Source organism: Protopterus annectens, chromosome 2.part0 (assembly GCF_019279795.1).
Source record: "Protopterus annectens isolate FY-2018-M chromosome 2.part0, PAN1.0, whole genome shotgun sequence".
NCBI lineage: Eukaryota > Metazoa > Chordata > Ceratodontiformes > Protopteridae > Protopterus > Protopterus annectens.
Window position 1 is genome coordinate 60,103,743 of NC_056728.1, and position 12,966 is coordinate 60,116,708.

General features: G+C 43.6%; 1 protein-coding gene across 3 annotated transcripts in view; it reads right to left on the minus strand.

Moving 5' to 3' along the window:
• Window positions 1-12,966, minus strand: part of LSS (lanosterol synthase) — a 787,682-nt gene that overhangs the window by 623,934 nt on the left and 150,782 nt on the right. For all 3 annotated transcript variants that reach the window (XM_044060550.1, XM_044060549.1, XM_044060551.1), the window contains one exon: window positions 7,125-7,221. In XM_044060550.1, the coding sequence (XP_043916485.1) occupies window positions 7,125-7,221 (97 nt within the window). The remainder of the gene's footprint in view (window positions 1-7,124; window positions 7,222-12,966) is intronic.

Genomic DNA, 12,966 nt, shown 5'->3' on the forward strand with positions numbered 1-12,966 from the left:
TTTGTTTTTTTTTTTTTTTAACTAAATTACTTTGTCGTGTTTACTGCACACATGTGAAAGTATTTCATGGTCAATTTAAAGTTTCTTCCATACAAAAGATATGAAAAGAGTATTTTATTACAAGTTCAAAGACACAGTCCTCAGAAAATGCCTTGACCTTCCTCCTTACATTCTTGCTATATATGAAAGATGTAGCTATTTTCATTCATTGTGACTTCAGAGCAACACATCAAAAGGACGGGAAGATAGGAAGGTAAATTACAGTTACCTATAGTTTCTGAAAGCTGTGTTTAATTCTCTGGTTAACATGAATAAAGGCATCATTTCACAGGTGAAAATGACATTATTCACCTGTTTGTTATGCAGTGTTGCAATATGATTCATTCATAACTTCATACAAACATTTCACCAACTGTCATCTTTTTGGATTCAGTTTTACTTTACTAACAGTATTTTTTTTACTTCAGCAAAACTCTCAAAATGCAAAACTGTGTGTGTTAACAAACAATAAAATCTACAGAATATGTGCTGTCTAGCCTACATCAAGCAAACTGAACAAATATACAATTGACAAAGAATGGGATCTCCATGATCTGTGAATAAAAACTAATTGAGAAGTATTTTAAAGGTATATGGAGATTAAAGAAAATGTATGTGATATAAAGGATGAAATAATGACTCCAAGATAAGGTTAACTAAACTGAAGGGTAGAGTGTTCCTTTAAGGGGAAAGTAACTTCCTTAGTTATGACGGTCTATTGGATAATCATGTATGATATACTTTAAAGTAAAGCTGCCAAGTTATTTTTTTTAAATAAATCATTTCATGTTTTTACTGATTTACTTTTAGAATACTAAAACTCATTACAATGCTGTATAAAAAGAGTTATGTACTTACCATAACTTGGAATCTGTGCTATCCAATGTCATTATTCATTATGGACGGATCCTAGATCCCACCTTGGATCCGAGCTGGCCAAGTGAGTGACAGCTCCTGAGTTCAAGCTCCTCCCTTCTCCTTACTTCCTGTTACTCATAATCCTCAGATCGAGTTTGCTAGATAACTAAACTGGAGGGGACACTGTTCTCGCCCAGGAACAGCAGAACCAAATCCGCCAATACTCCAAGAATCCCCTGATGACGAGAAGGAGGGGGACAGAAGGTGGGAACGTAATGAATAACACATCTGATAGCACAGATGCCAAGTTATGGTGAGTACATAACTCTTCATCTGAGGCTATCTGTGTCATTATTGATCATGGATGGGTCAGAATCCCAGCTACCCCAAAATCCCAGGAGGTCTCAAGGAAAGATATGCTGGAGCACAGACTAACCAAATGATACCAAATGAAACCCCTAGATACCAAATCCAACTTGTAATGTGTTACAAAGGTATGTGGGTTTGACCAGGTGGTAGCAGCACAAATGTCATCCAAGGATGTCCTGGCCCAGAACGCCGAAGACATAGCCACTGACAGTGTAGAATGAGCTTTAATAGGTCTAGGAAGGTCCCTGTGCTCTCGTAAATGTGAACTATGCAAGAAACTGTCCCATGAGAGATGTATACTTTGGAAACGGCCCTACCTCTCCTGGCCTGGGAGAAAGCCACAAAGAGCTAATCCAATTTTCAAAAATCTTCAGTCCACTTTAAGTAGAAACGCATCTGCCTATGGACATCCAAGCAGTGTAGCTGATAATCCCCTTTGTTAGAGAAGATGGGAAAAAAGACAGGAAGCTGGATATACTGATTTAGTTTAGTTTCTGAAGCCACCTTTGGAATGAATAAAGGATTGGTTCTAAGAGAAACCCTATCCTTATGAAAAACAATGAAGGGAGGCTTTATACAAAGAGCTTGCAGGTCAGAAACCCTCTTGGCAGAGGTAATTGCCACCAAGAATGCCATCTTCCAAGATAGAAACTTAATATCACAACTTGCAGCAGGTTCGAAAAGGGGATGTGTCAGGGAATGCAGCACCAAGGTAAGATCCCAATGAGGACATGGGTCTTTGAAGGGAGGCCTAAGCAAGAACACCCCTTTCTGAAAGGCCTTACACAGCCTGGAAGAAAACATGGGACTATCGTCTAGATGGAAGTCGGAGATAGCTGCCAACTGCTGCTTAATTGTTGAAAAACTAGGCCCTTGCCAGAACAGAGAAGAGAGGAAGGATAAGATATCTGAAATCGAAGCTGAAGAGGAATCTGTGCCCTTCTGTTAAGCCCAAATGGGAAACCTTTTCCATTTGCTGTAATAAACCTTTTTAGTGGAAGGCTTCTGAGAAGCTAAAATAATACCTTTCACTGGAGAAGGCAACTTGGCCTGGCTGACAATCACTGGAACTGAAGGTACCAAGCTGTCAGCCCCAGAGACGTCAGGTTGGGAGGGGGAAGTCCCCATGGGTGGGAAATGAGATCCTGAACTGGATCCAATATCCAAGGCGGATATTTCAGATGAGACCAAAGGAGTGAGAACTAAGTCTGATGAGGCCAAAAGGGGGCAATGAGGATGAGGTGAACCTTCAAGCGACAGGCTTTCTGTAGAACTTTTGGGATGAGGGGCATTGGGGGATAAGCACAGAGTATGCCCAGCAGCCAATCATGAATTAGAGCATCCCTGGATGACTCCCCCGGTGGGGGGCTCAAGGCAAAGAATTTGCTGCATTTGTGGTTAGTTGGAGATACAAACAGATCGCAGCATGGAGATCACCACAGATTGAAGATTCAACTTACCACCTACTGTTTCAGGGACTACTCATGGGAGCTCAGGATAGACCTACTCAGTTTGTCTGCTAGCAGGTTAGACTCACCGGGTGTATGTGTTGCAAGAAGAAAGCGGCCTGGGGCCATCGCCCATTCCCAAACTCTCATGGCCTCTCCGCACAGAGGGTAAGGTCATAGCCCCCTTGCTTGTTGATGTACCAGACTACTACCATGTTGTCTGTCTGAATCACCACCATTCCGAGAGGTAGGAAGTCCTGGAAGGCTAGTACCATTAGTAGAACCTCTCTCATCTCGAGGACACTGATGTGCAACTTGGTCTCCGAGGAGGACCATGTGCCTTGGACCATCCTTCCCTGGAAACATCCCCCAACCCCAACAGGGAGGCATCCATGGTCACTGTGGGTTGGGGAAGTGGATGGCAAAAGGGTCTCCTTAGCAGGAGATCCTCAGTCCAGACCCACCAGCTCAAATGTTACTTGCAGACCTGAGAAATTCAAAGCGGCATTGGACATGGGGTGAAGATGAGCCGACCACTGTACCGCCAGAGTCCACTGGAGCACTCACATGTGATACCTAGCGAGAGGAACCAACTGGATAGCTGCCACCATTGAGCCAAGGACCTGAAGGATGAGATGGGCAGGGACACTGTCCTGATCCAGGAAGAGAAGAACTTGCTCCCGGGTTGTGTCTACTCTGCACAGGGAAAAAGCTCCAGTCTCAGACACCGTGTCCAGAAGAATTCCTATGAATTCCAGCCTCTGGCATTCAAAATGTGAGATTTTGGAAGATTGGCAGTAATGCCCAGATCTTGAAAGAGGTTTAAAGTGAAGTTTGTGGCTAGTGAAAGAAGATGCTTTGTGGGAGCCATGAGGAGCCAACCATCCAGGTACAGGAAGACCTGAACCCCCTGCAGCCAGAGATGGTCTGCAACCACTGCCATACATTCGGTGAACACACAGGAGGCTGAAATGAGACTGAAGGGCAGGGCACTGAACTGATAATGAGTGGCCCCCAGCCAGTAGTGCAGAAATCTCCTGGAGCACCTGTCTATTTTTATGTGATAGTACACATCCTTGAGATCTATCGAGCACATCCAGTCATCCTTTCATAGGAGAATAATGGACTGAACATTGACCATCCAGAACGACTTCTTGACCGATAAATTCAGTTTGCTGAGGACCAAAATGGGACACAGGTCCCCTGTTCTCTTTGGCACTAAAAAGAAGCGAGAGTAAGTACTTAATCCTTGTTGTCCTGTTGGGACCTTCTGGATGGCCCTTTTTTGAAGTAGGTCTTGCACTTCTGAGACAGCTAACTCCCTTTGGTGGGGTGGGACATCTGAGAGTGACTTCTGGATTGGAAGGGGGTGATCAAAGGGTATAAAGTATCCCCTAGACACAATGTTTAACACCCACTGGTCTGTGGTAATGGTGGCCAAGGCCAGGTGGATCAAGGAGAGCAAGGCAGTTGGGCAGCATTTCAGGAATTCTGTGGGCTTCACCAAGAAGGGTTCTCGGAAGCCCTGGTTCTGTGGACCCCCTCTGCCTTTGGGGTGGCATCTGCCATCAAATCCCCTTCCCTGACTGGAAGAAGAGGATTCCTGCAGAGTGTCTTGGAGGGAAGACTGTGTCCTGTGAAACCATAGTTTCTTGTTACCCCTCTGAGTCTTGGAAAAGGACTGTTGGGGAGTAGAAAACTTGATACCGACTGCTGACAAGGTCTTACCCTCCTGCTCACTGCAGGTCAAAGTGTCCTTAACCAAGGGACCAAATAAAGTAGATCCATTGAATGGGGCATTCGTAAAAGATGCCTTGAAGTTGTCCACAAACCCACAAAGGCAAAGCCAGGCATGACGCCTTACAGCAATGCCTGTACCCGCCACCTGTGAGGAGGCCTCGAAAGCATTTGAGATCAACTTCATCAAGGCACTAGCTAGGGAAGTGAGTGTGGATAGCTTCACAGAAACCACCTTGAGGGTCTCCAGAGGCAAAAACTCTGAAAAGAAAGAGGAAAGTTCCAAGACCAAATCCCTTTGCAGCCATATAAAAAGTGTGCCATATAATTTGTAGTCCTCAGTCCAAATGTAGCTGAGGCATACACGGGCTTCCCGAACAAGTCAATCGCCCTAGACTCCCTGTTAGGGGGTGGACTGTAGAGCTCTGCTCCATGAGCTCTTTCTTGGTGGCTGTGGCAACCACAATTGCATCTACTGGGACACCCTTAAGAATGGTTTGTCCTTGAGGGAGGCTAAGAAACTCATCTGTCCTCTTGGGGACCGGTTCAACTGCGTCCATCTCCTTCCATGCACTGTTGGTGACAAGCTGAACTAACTCGTCCGCAGGAGACACCCAGGAAGTATATGGGCCCACCCTGAATGCCTTCAGGAACACTGTCTCGGAGGACTGGGTGGGGGAAGACCAACCACCTTGTTCTTTTATTATCTCCAATATGTCAACAAAGGACACCTTCTCAGATGGTAGTCTGGGGGACCCATCCCCTTCCTTGAAGTTCGTGTCTTCTGTGAGTGACTCTTGAATGGAGTATAGATGCCTCCTCTTGCAAGTCCTCTTCCGAGGATGCTCCTCTACCATGGGCTCGAGGGAGGACTAAGAGGAGGAGGGAACCCCTACAGGGGTTATGCCCTTCTGAAGGTGATCCAGGGGAGGGGGCTGACTCCAGACCGATGATGCATGCTCGCCACCCAAAACAGAACCAGGCTGGGTAGGATCCCGAGCAGAGGAACAGGCTGCCGACCAACCGGAGATGGTCCTTTCTAGTGCCCGGAAGGCAGAAGGACTGGACGAAGCCCCACCTTTCTCCCCACTGGCCAAGGCCGACTGGGAAGAGAGGGAAGACCCCAGTACAGTGCTGAGTCTCCAGACAATATTGGCCCCAAGCTATCCAAGGCAGACTCCCTCAAAGGAAGGGAACAGTCTGAAAACACTGGACCGAACCCCCCCCCCCCGATTGCCCCAGGGATATCTCGGGCCAGAGGGAAGGCCAACGCAGCCGGCCAGTGGGTTGAGCCAGCTGGGACCCAGGAGGCATGGGGGTGGGGTTACCACCCGATGCCAACAGCCTCTCCTTAGACAAGCTATGAGCCCCCCGGGGTGCTGAACTCACAGGAGTTGGGCAGGAGGAGAGGAGATCAGAGGTGGGTGAAACACCCCTTGGCAAGTGGCTAAGGGACGGCAGCAGACCCAGTTCCATTTGGGCTTTGACAAAATTCCTCATCATCTGGTCCATATCTGATGGGAGCAAACTCCTACTGGATTGAGAGGAGACTGAAAAATCGCCAGAGTGTCTGCGGTCTCTAGAACAGGACTTGCTAGACCTCCTCAGATAAGATAGCTTAGAGGTAGCTGGGGAGTCAATAATGACGATAGGCTCCAATGGAGCCGATGGACCCGAAGGCCCAGATGGATCCAAGCAGACAGGCTTTCCCACCAACAGATCCAAGGAGGTCATTGTAGCCGAGGGGGATCTCGAAGCTGTTGGATCCGAGGACCTCTCAACTTCAGAGGAGTTGGTTCCAGCAGGGGGAGTTGAGGCTTTTGGCGCCGAAGACCCTGGATCCAATGCCCCCCGAGGCTGGAATCAGACCCAGAGCACATGGATCTGAGAGCCTGGGGCATTTTGCAGGGGACTTCCAAGAGGAAGAGGGATTCCTCTTGGGATATGAATAGGCCTTAAAGGGGAGCCTGAAAACAGGGGACCCCCTTTGGCCAAACCTTTCAAAAGTAGTTTGTTCTTATGGTCTAGGAGAGCCCTGGGATTGAATCCTGCACACATGTCACACTAAATCTCTAAATGGGGCTCTCCTAGACAGTAGACGCACTCCTCATGCGTGTCGGCAGAATCAAGTTTCCAACCACATGACGAGCAGTGTCTGAACCCAGAAAGTTTCTCGGCCATCACAAAAAACCCCACAACAAAAAGACACACACACCAAGCACTCTCTCACCAAAGGGAGAAGAAAGAAAAGGAAAAGGGCGGGAAAACCCTAACGCCAGTGACAGATTAATGGGGGGGAGGAAACAATTAATAACTAACACTAAAACTAGCGCTAAATCTTTTAAATAAGGAGAAAGGAAGAAGAAAGGCATAGACCCAAAACAGAGTTTCAGCTGCTAGGAACACGTCCCTTCACAATCGCAGCAAATGAGATCTGAGGATTATGGGTAACAGGAAGTAAGGAGAGGGGAGGAGCTAGAGCTCTGGAGCTGTTGCTCACTTTGCCAGCTCGGATCCAAGGTTAGATCCAGGACTCATCTGTGATCAATAATGACATGGATAGCATCAGATCAATATCTGTTATTTCTCAACTTGGCATTTTTATTTGCATTCATTCCAACACAGGAAAAAAATAACTAAAAATTGAAGCTAAATTAGCAATGAGTTACATACCACATCTCAGGAAAAAGCGTGTTTATCCCTTCCCAGCTGTAAACATTCAGGACGGCCAACCAAAATTTACCCCAAGAAGGGATGCCAACAGCTCCACCTACAGTAAATACAACATATATGTTACTTCCCCGTCAAGTCTCGCAACAAAAAAATAAGGATTTCATAAATTTACATATTCAAAAAGAATTCCCATAATTGTTTTATTTTTTTCTTATCTATTTGTTAACCAGGTAAGGCCATTGGGCACATGTCCCTTTTCAAGTGCTACCTGGGAGCACTTTTACCTTAAATAACTTGCTCAGAGTCACACAGTACGCAAATGGAAATAGAAGGGATCAAACCCTCTGTCCCTGACTACAGAAAGCAGCTCATTAACAGATCAGAATTTTAATCCTCAGTGCTATGCCACACTAATCAGTACAAAAAGGCAAGCACTTATAATGCTACAGTATTAAAACTCACTCACTCCAATGCTCAGGAAGTTGGCACTGAAACTTTCAATGGGCAAAGCTTCAGCCTTTTGACAGAATCAAATTATGTTCTCTTATTTTAAATAAATGTTCATATTTCTGGAACCATATGGATTAAGAAAGAAGTACAAATGGCAAGCTCTTTAGCACAAACTATTTTTATAGTGGTAGTACTCCTTAGGTTCTAGGTCTTAAACTGAATTTTATAAGTCAGAATAAACACAGTAACTATTACATTTGTAATATTTTGTAAACAACTTACAATATCTTAGTAACCACTCAAGTTACAGAAATACGGTCAGCAGCATTTTATTCATCTAGCTAAAAGCTTTCATATGAGGCTAAGGAGTTCTGTCTGTGTTACTTGGTTATATAGATATTTAGAAAAATGTAAAAATTACACTGATATAAATTAATGTCATAAAAACGACAGTTAATACCTATGCTGTTGCACTAGACAGGTCAAATATTAATACAGTTGAGTTTGCTATTGTGTAAGCTTTAAGAAGAAATATTTTAAAACATTGTACATAGCCTGGCTTTGGAATTACTGATGCAAATATGATCAAGCAATATTTGACTCCTAGAAGTGTCAGAAAGAGTTAACTACAGATGCATCTGGAGGCATCACTCAGATGTAAAGAGTTAATATTAAAACAATAGTCATTCCCATGGATAACTAAAGAAAAGCAGCAAACAACAGGCCTCCAACTCCGTACATGAACTCCAAGCAACTCTATGACTTTGCCAAAGCCTTATCTACAGAAGACACTAACTTACCTACTCCTACTCTGTCATAAGCAAGGAATCCCATCCCCCCTTATTACAAGCTTGGAAAGGATGCGCCTTCCTCTTATCACAAACATACAAACCCTATACTCCTGGTACTCCAACTCTTCAGAAAGTTTTTTTTTTCTTACTCCCTTTTATTTTTCTACAATTACTTTCAAATCTATCACCAAGCTACTCAAAAACACTGGAAAATAACACTAAATCTGAAATTAATATTTTATATCCCGCATTTCTTTGCAAGGCAGACCTTATATCTCCAAACCCCTTGGTCATATATTCATTCTTTCTCTGACAACAGACAATTTCCATACATAATATAAATATTCTGCAGTACTGAGTATTAGTGGCTATCGAAGGAGTCCCTTTACCCACTACAGTTCAAGACTACAACCCATTATTAAATTCAGTGTCTTAACAAAAAATATTTGAAAATATTGTCTATATAATCATATGACAAAACACATTTACCAGGAATGTCCAAATGGGAATCAAAACCACTTTTCAGCAGAGGCCAAGGAAGAAAACCTCTATGGTTACATATGCAAAGTTATTCTGACAATGTGCAACACAATAAATTAAAGCAAAATAATTTTTAATGTTATAAGAAAGACATACCAGAGTTCAACAATTAATTAATTGTACTGTACATTAATTATTGATTAAAGTGAATGTTTTGTTAAAAAAATACATTTTTAGAGGTAGGACTCTAATGCACATACATTATTTTTAAAGGAAATTTTTATACAAAGACAATATTGGAGTTAAGCAGGCATTCGAGTAGTGATGGGATAATCTTTATCGGGTAACCAGGTTATGCTAATACAAGTGTGAAAGAATAAAGCAAGAGACAGGAAGAATGTGGGAGAAATATGCTGTGCAGTGGAAAGGAGAAGCTTGGATAAGGACAGATAATAAAATTAGTGTGAGATGAGATATAGATTAAGTTCTGTGAGTAATGGGTTAGTGAGGGAATATATAGCAGAAGACATGCAGGTGGAGGTATGTGGTGGCCAGAGAGATATTCATTTGGTGTAAGAATGTGTGGAATCCTCACTGACTGACAACATTTCATCATGGCAAGGCATTTCAACATGTTCTCTCAGTGACAAAAATCTACACTTCACTTAAGATCAAAGATTATGTTCATGCAATTTTCACAGACTTAAAAATGAAAGTTATGTACTAACCATAGCAATAGATCCATGTTGTCTGTCCTCATCTGGTTCAACCTGTTGGACTTCAGATCTGACTCCGGACAATTCTAAAGTCTTTAGCCCATTTGGCTCTGCCTCTCTTAACCATAACTCCCCGCTCCTCCATTAACTCCCCAGACTGAGTTTGCCCCATGACAGAAATCATAATGAGAAAACAAATAATTCTGGAAATTAACCTTCCATAAATTGGAATATGACAACTAAGGAGAAAGTAAGACTCCAGAAGATGGGAACAATAACCTATGGCAGGTCATCTCAGAAGGAAAGACTTGCCAAGTCAATAAGAAGGTAGAGGGCAAGAAGGAGGGGAGGAGACAGACAACACAGATCTATAATTATGAGGAGTACATAACTTTTGTATCCGATTTTGTCTGCTCCATCTGGCTTCAGCTCATGGAGCAAAGTCCCAAGCCACAGCCATCCCTCGGGGGAACTAAGGAAAGATGTTCCACAACACACTGGAGCCAAAGGAAGCCCTGGATTTAGATTAAATATGCAGCTTATAATGGAACAGAAAAGTGTGGTGACCAAACCAAGTAGCAACTGCACAAATATCATCCATTGGTACTCTTGAAAGGAAAGTGTAGAAGTAGCCACAGCCCTTGCTGAATGACCCTTAGGCTTGTGTAGAAGAGTCTTGCTTTCAGGGAATCTGCAAACAAAATACAATCAGGCAGCCACTTGTATAAAGTTACTTTAGACACAGGAGAGCCCAGCTAGGCTTTTGGAAAGGAGACAAACAACTGACTAGATTTTCTGAAAGTTTTGGTAAGGCCAAAATAGAATATCAGTTGCCCATGTACATCCAAACAATGCAAAAGCTGTTCACCATTGTTGCAGAAACTGGGAAAAAAACACAGGAAGGTGAATCAAACTGTTAAGGTTATTCTCTTAGACAGAAAAAAAGTGTTCATATGAAGTGAAACCCCATCTTTATGGAATACCAAATAAGGGGTGAAGAATCAAGCACTAGCAACTCTGAAACCTTTCTTGCAGAGACAAGTGCCACCAAAAATAAAGTTTTCCAAGACAAGAGCTTCAAGTCCAAAGTAGCTGAAGGTTCAAATGGACTGCAAGGACCTGTAGAATGAAGGGTAGATCCCAGGGAGGAATTGGATCCCATGCCGGGGGACAAAGTAGAAAAGTACCTTTGGGGAATGCCTTAGAGATCTTGAGAGAAGCCAAAGGCACACTTTTCCTGCCAAAGTGAAAGTTAGAAATGGCCACTAACTGCACTTTAATGGCAGAAAAACTAGAACCTGAATGAAATAACTTAGCTAGAAAATCAAAACTGGATTCGAAAGGGTAGAGTCCCCCAGCTTCCACCCACAGGACAAACCTTTTCTACTACTGGAATATACTTTTACAATGGACTCCTTCCGAGAAGGAGAAAATATACTGATAACAGCCTGTGAAATCTTGGGATTTCTGGCCATGAAGGGAATTGACAGAACCATGCAGTGAACTTGAGGGACTGTAGATTGCAGGAATCCAGACCTGCTAGATGAGAAATAAGATCCAGAAGGGGTCTAATACCCCGGGGGAAGTAAAACCAAACCTAACAATGCAAAAAGGGAGCAATAAGGATCACTGTAGCTTTGCAGCATGGTTGACACTAGTGGCTGAAGATTTGATTCTCCATTGTTTGACTGAAGGACCACTTGTGTGGCAGAAGGATGGGTCTTCTCAATTTGTCCACTAATACATTGGAAGTCCTCAGGATATGCACTGCTATGAGAAAGTAATGGGAGGATATCACCCATTGCCATACTCTCATTGTCTTCCGGCATAAAGGATATGCATGGTTTCCTGCCTTGCTTGTCAATGTACCAGACTACTGCCATGTTGTCAGTCTGGATAGAGATCACACCCTTGGGGACAGAGTCCTGGAAAACCTACAACTCTAGCAGAACTGATCTCATCTTCAACACACTGATGTGAAGACTGGCCTCTATGTGTGACCACAAACCCGGACCATCTTCCCTTCAAAATGCCCCCCAACACACACAAGAGGGAAGCATCCATGGTTACTATAGCCATGGGGAGTTGTGGTGAAAATGATCAACCTTTCAGAAGAGCTGTCAAGGGCAACCGCCATCTGATGTGAGACCTGCAAATGGGCATCAAATAAATCTCTGCATGAAGAGGATAGGGTCCACTGAAGAGCTCTCATGTGGACTATAACTAAGGGAACCAAAGTTATTATCAAAGCCATCAACCCTAGCATTTGCAGAATAAGACTTGCAGGGCTCAAGGGGTGTTGGAGTACTTGAAAGGCTACCTGATATAAAGATACAACTCTGGACTCTGGAAGGTTGGCTACCTAATTGCTCATATTCACGTGGCATCCAATGAAGTCTAACTGTTGTGTGGGTGTTAACTAGCTCTATGCTTGATTGACTGTGATTCCCAATTTCTGAAAAAGTCCCATTGTTCAACCAGAAGATCCCTGGCTGGGGTGGTAAGAAGTCAGTCATCTAAATATGGGAACACTCAGAACCCTAGCAGTCTGGAGTAAGCTTCAACCACTGCCATGCAATCGATGAACACCTGGGGGGGGATGTGGTGAGACCACACATCAGGGCCCTGAACTGGAACAGACTGGCTCCCAGCCAAAAACAGTGAAATTTTGTTGATTGCCTTACTATTTTGATATGGTAGCAGGCATCCTGGAGATCTATAGAGCACATTGAATTGTCCTTTCTCAAAACAGGTAGAATGGACTGAACTATAACTGTCAAGAACTTTGTCTGTTTTACAAACTGGCCGAGATGAACTTCCAAACTGACCTTCAGTCTCCTGTCTTTTTTGGAACTAAAAAGAACCTGGAATAGATTCCAAATTTTAACTTGTCTGTGGGGACCTGCTGGGTGACTTTTTTCCCAACAGCTTTAAGACATCTGCTATTGCAGATTCCATCTGTTCGGTTGGTTTTCTGTGGAATTCTTTTCTTTACAGGACAGGTGAAAGAGGAAATAAACTGCCAAAAATGGCACTGAGAAGAGAAAATAACAACTTAGCTGCAAAATATTTGTCAGAGCCCTCAAAAACACATCCTTCTTAATCCGGCAGCAAATGAGATCTAAGGTGTTTGGGGGCAGATAGGGATTATGGTTAGGAAAGGAGTCAGAGCCCTGAATCCACAGCTTCAAAAAAGTGCCAAGGTCAGATCCAGACAGATCTGATAACCCAAAGTTGAATCAGATGAAAAAAGGCAACATTGGTTTACTTATTTTGAGCTTCTCTGTTAATGACATGTAACAAGTGTCTTTTTGAGGCATCAGGACTGTGGGCATGAGATGTGGGCAATTCAGTTACATTCTTTCATAGCAGAAACACAGCTCTATACTCCAAGATCCCCCCAGT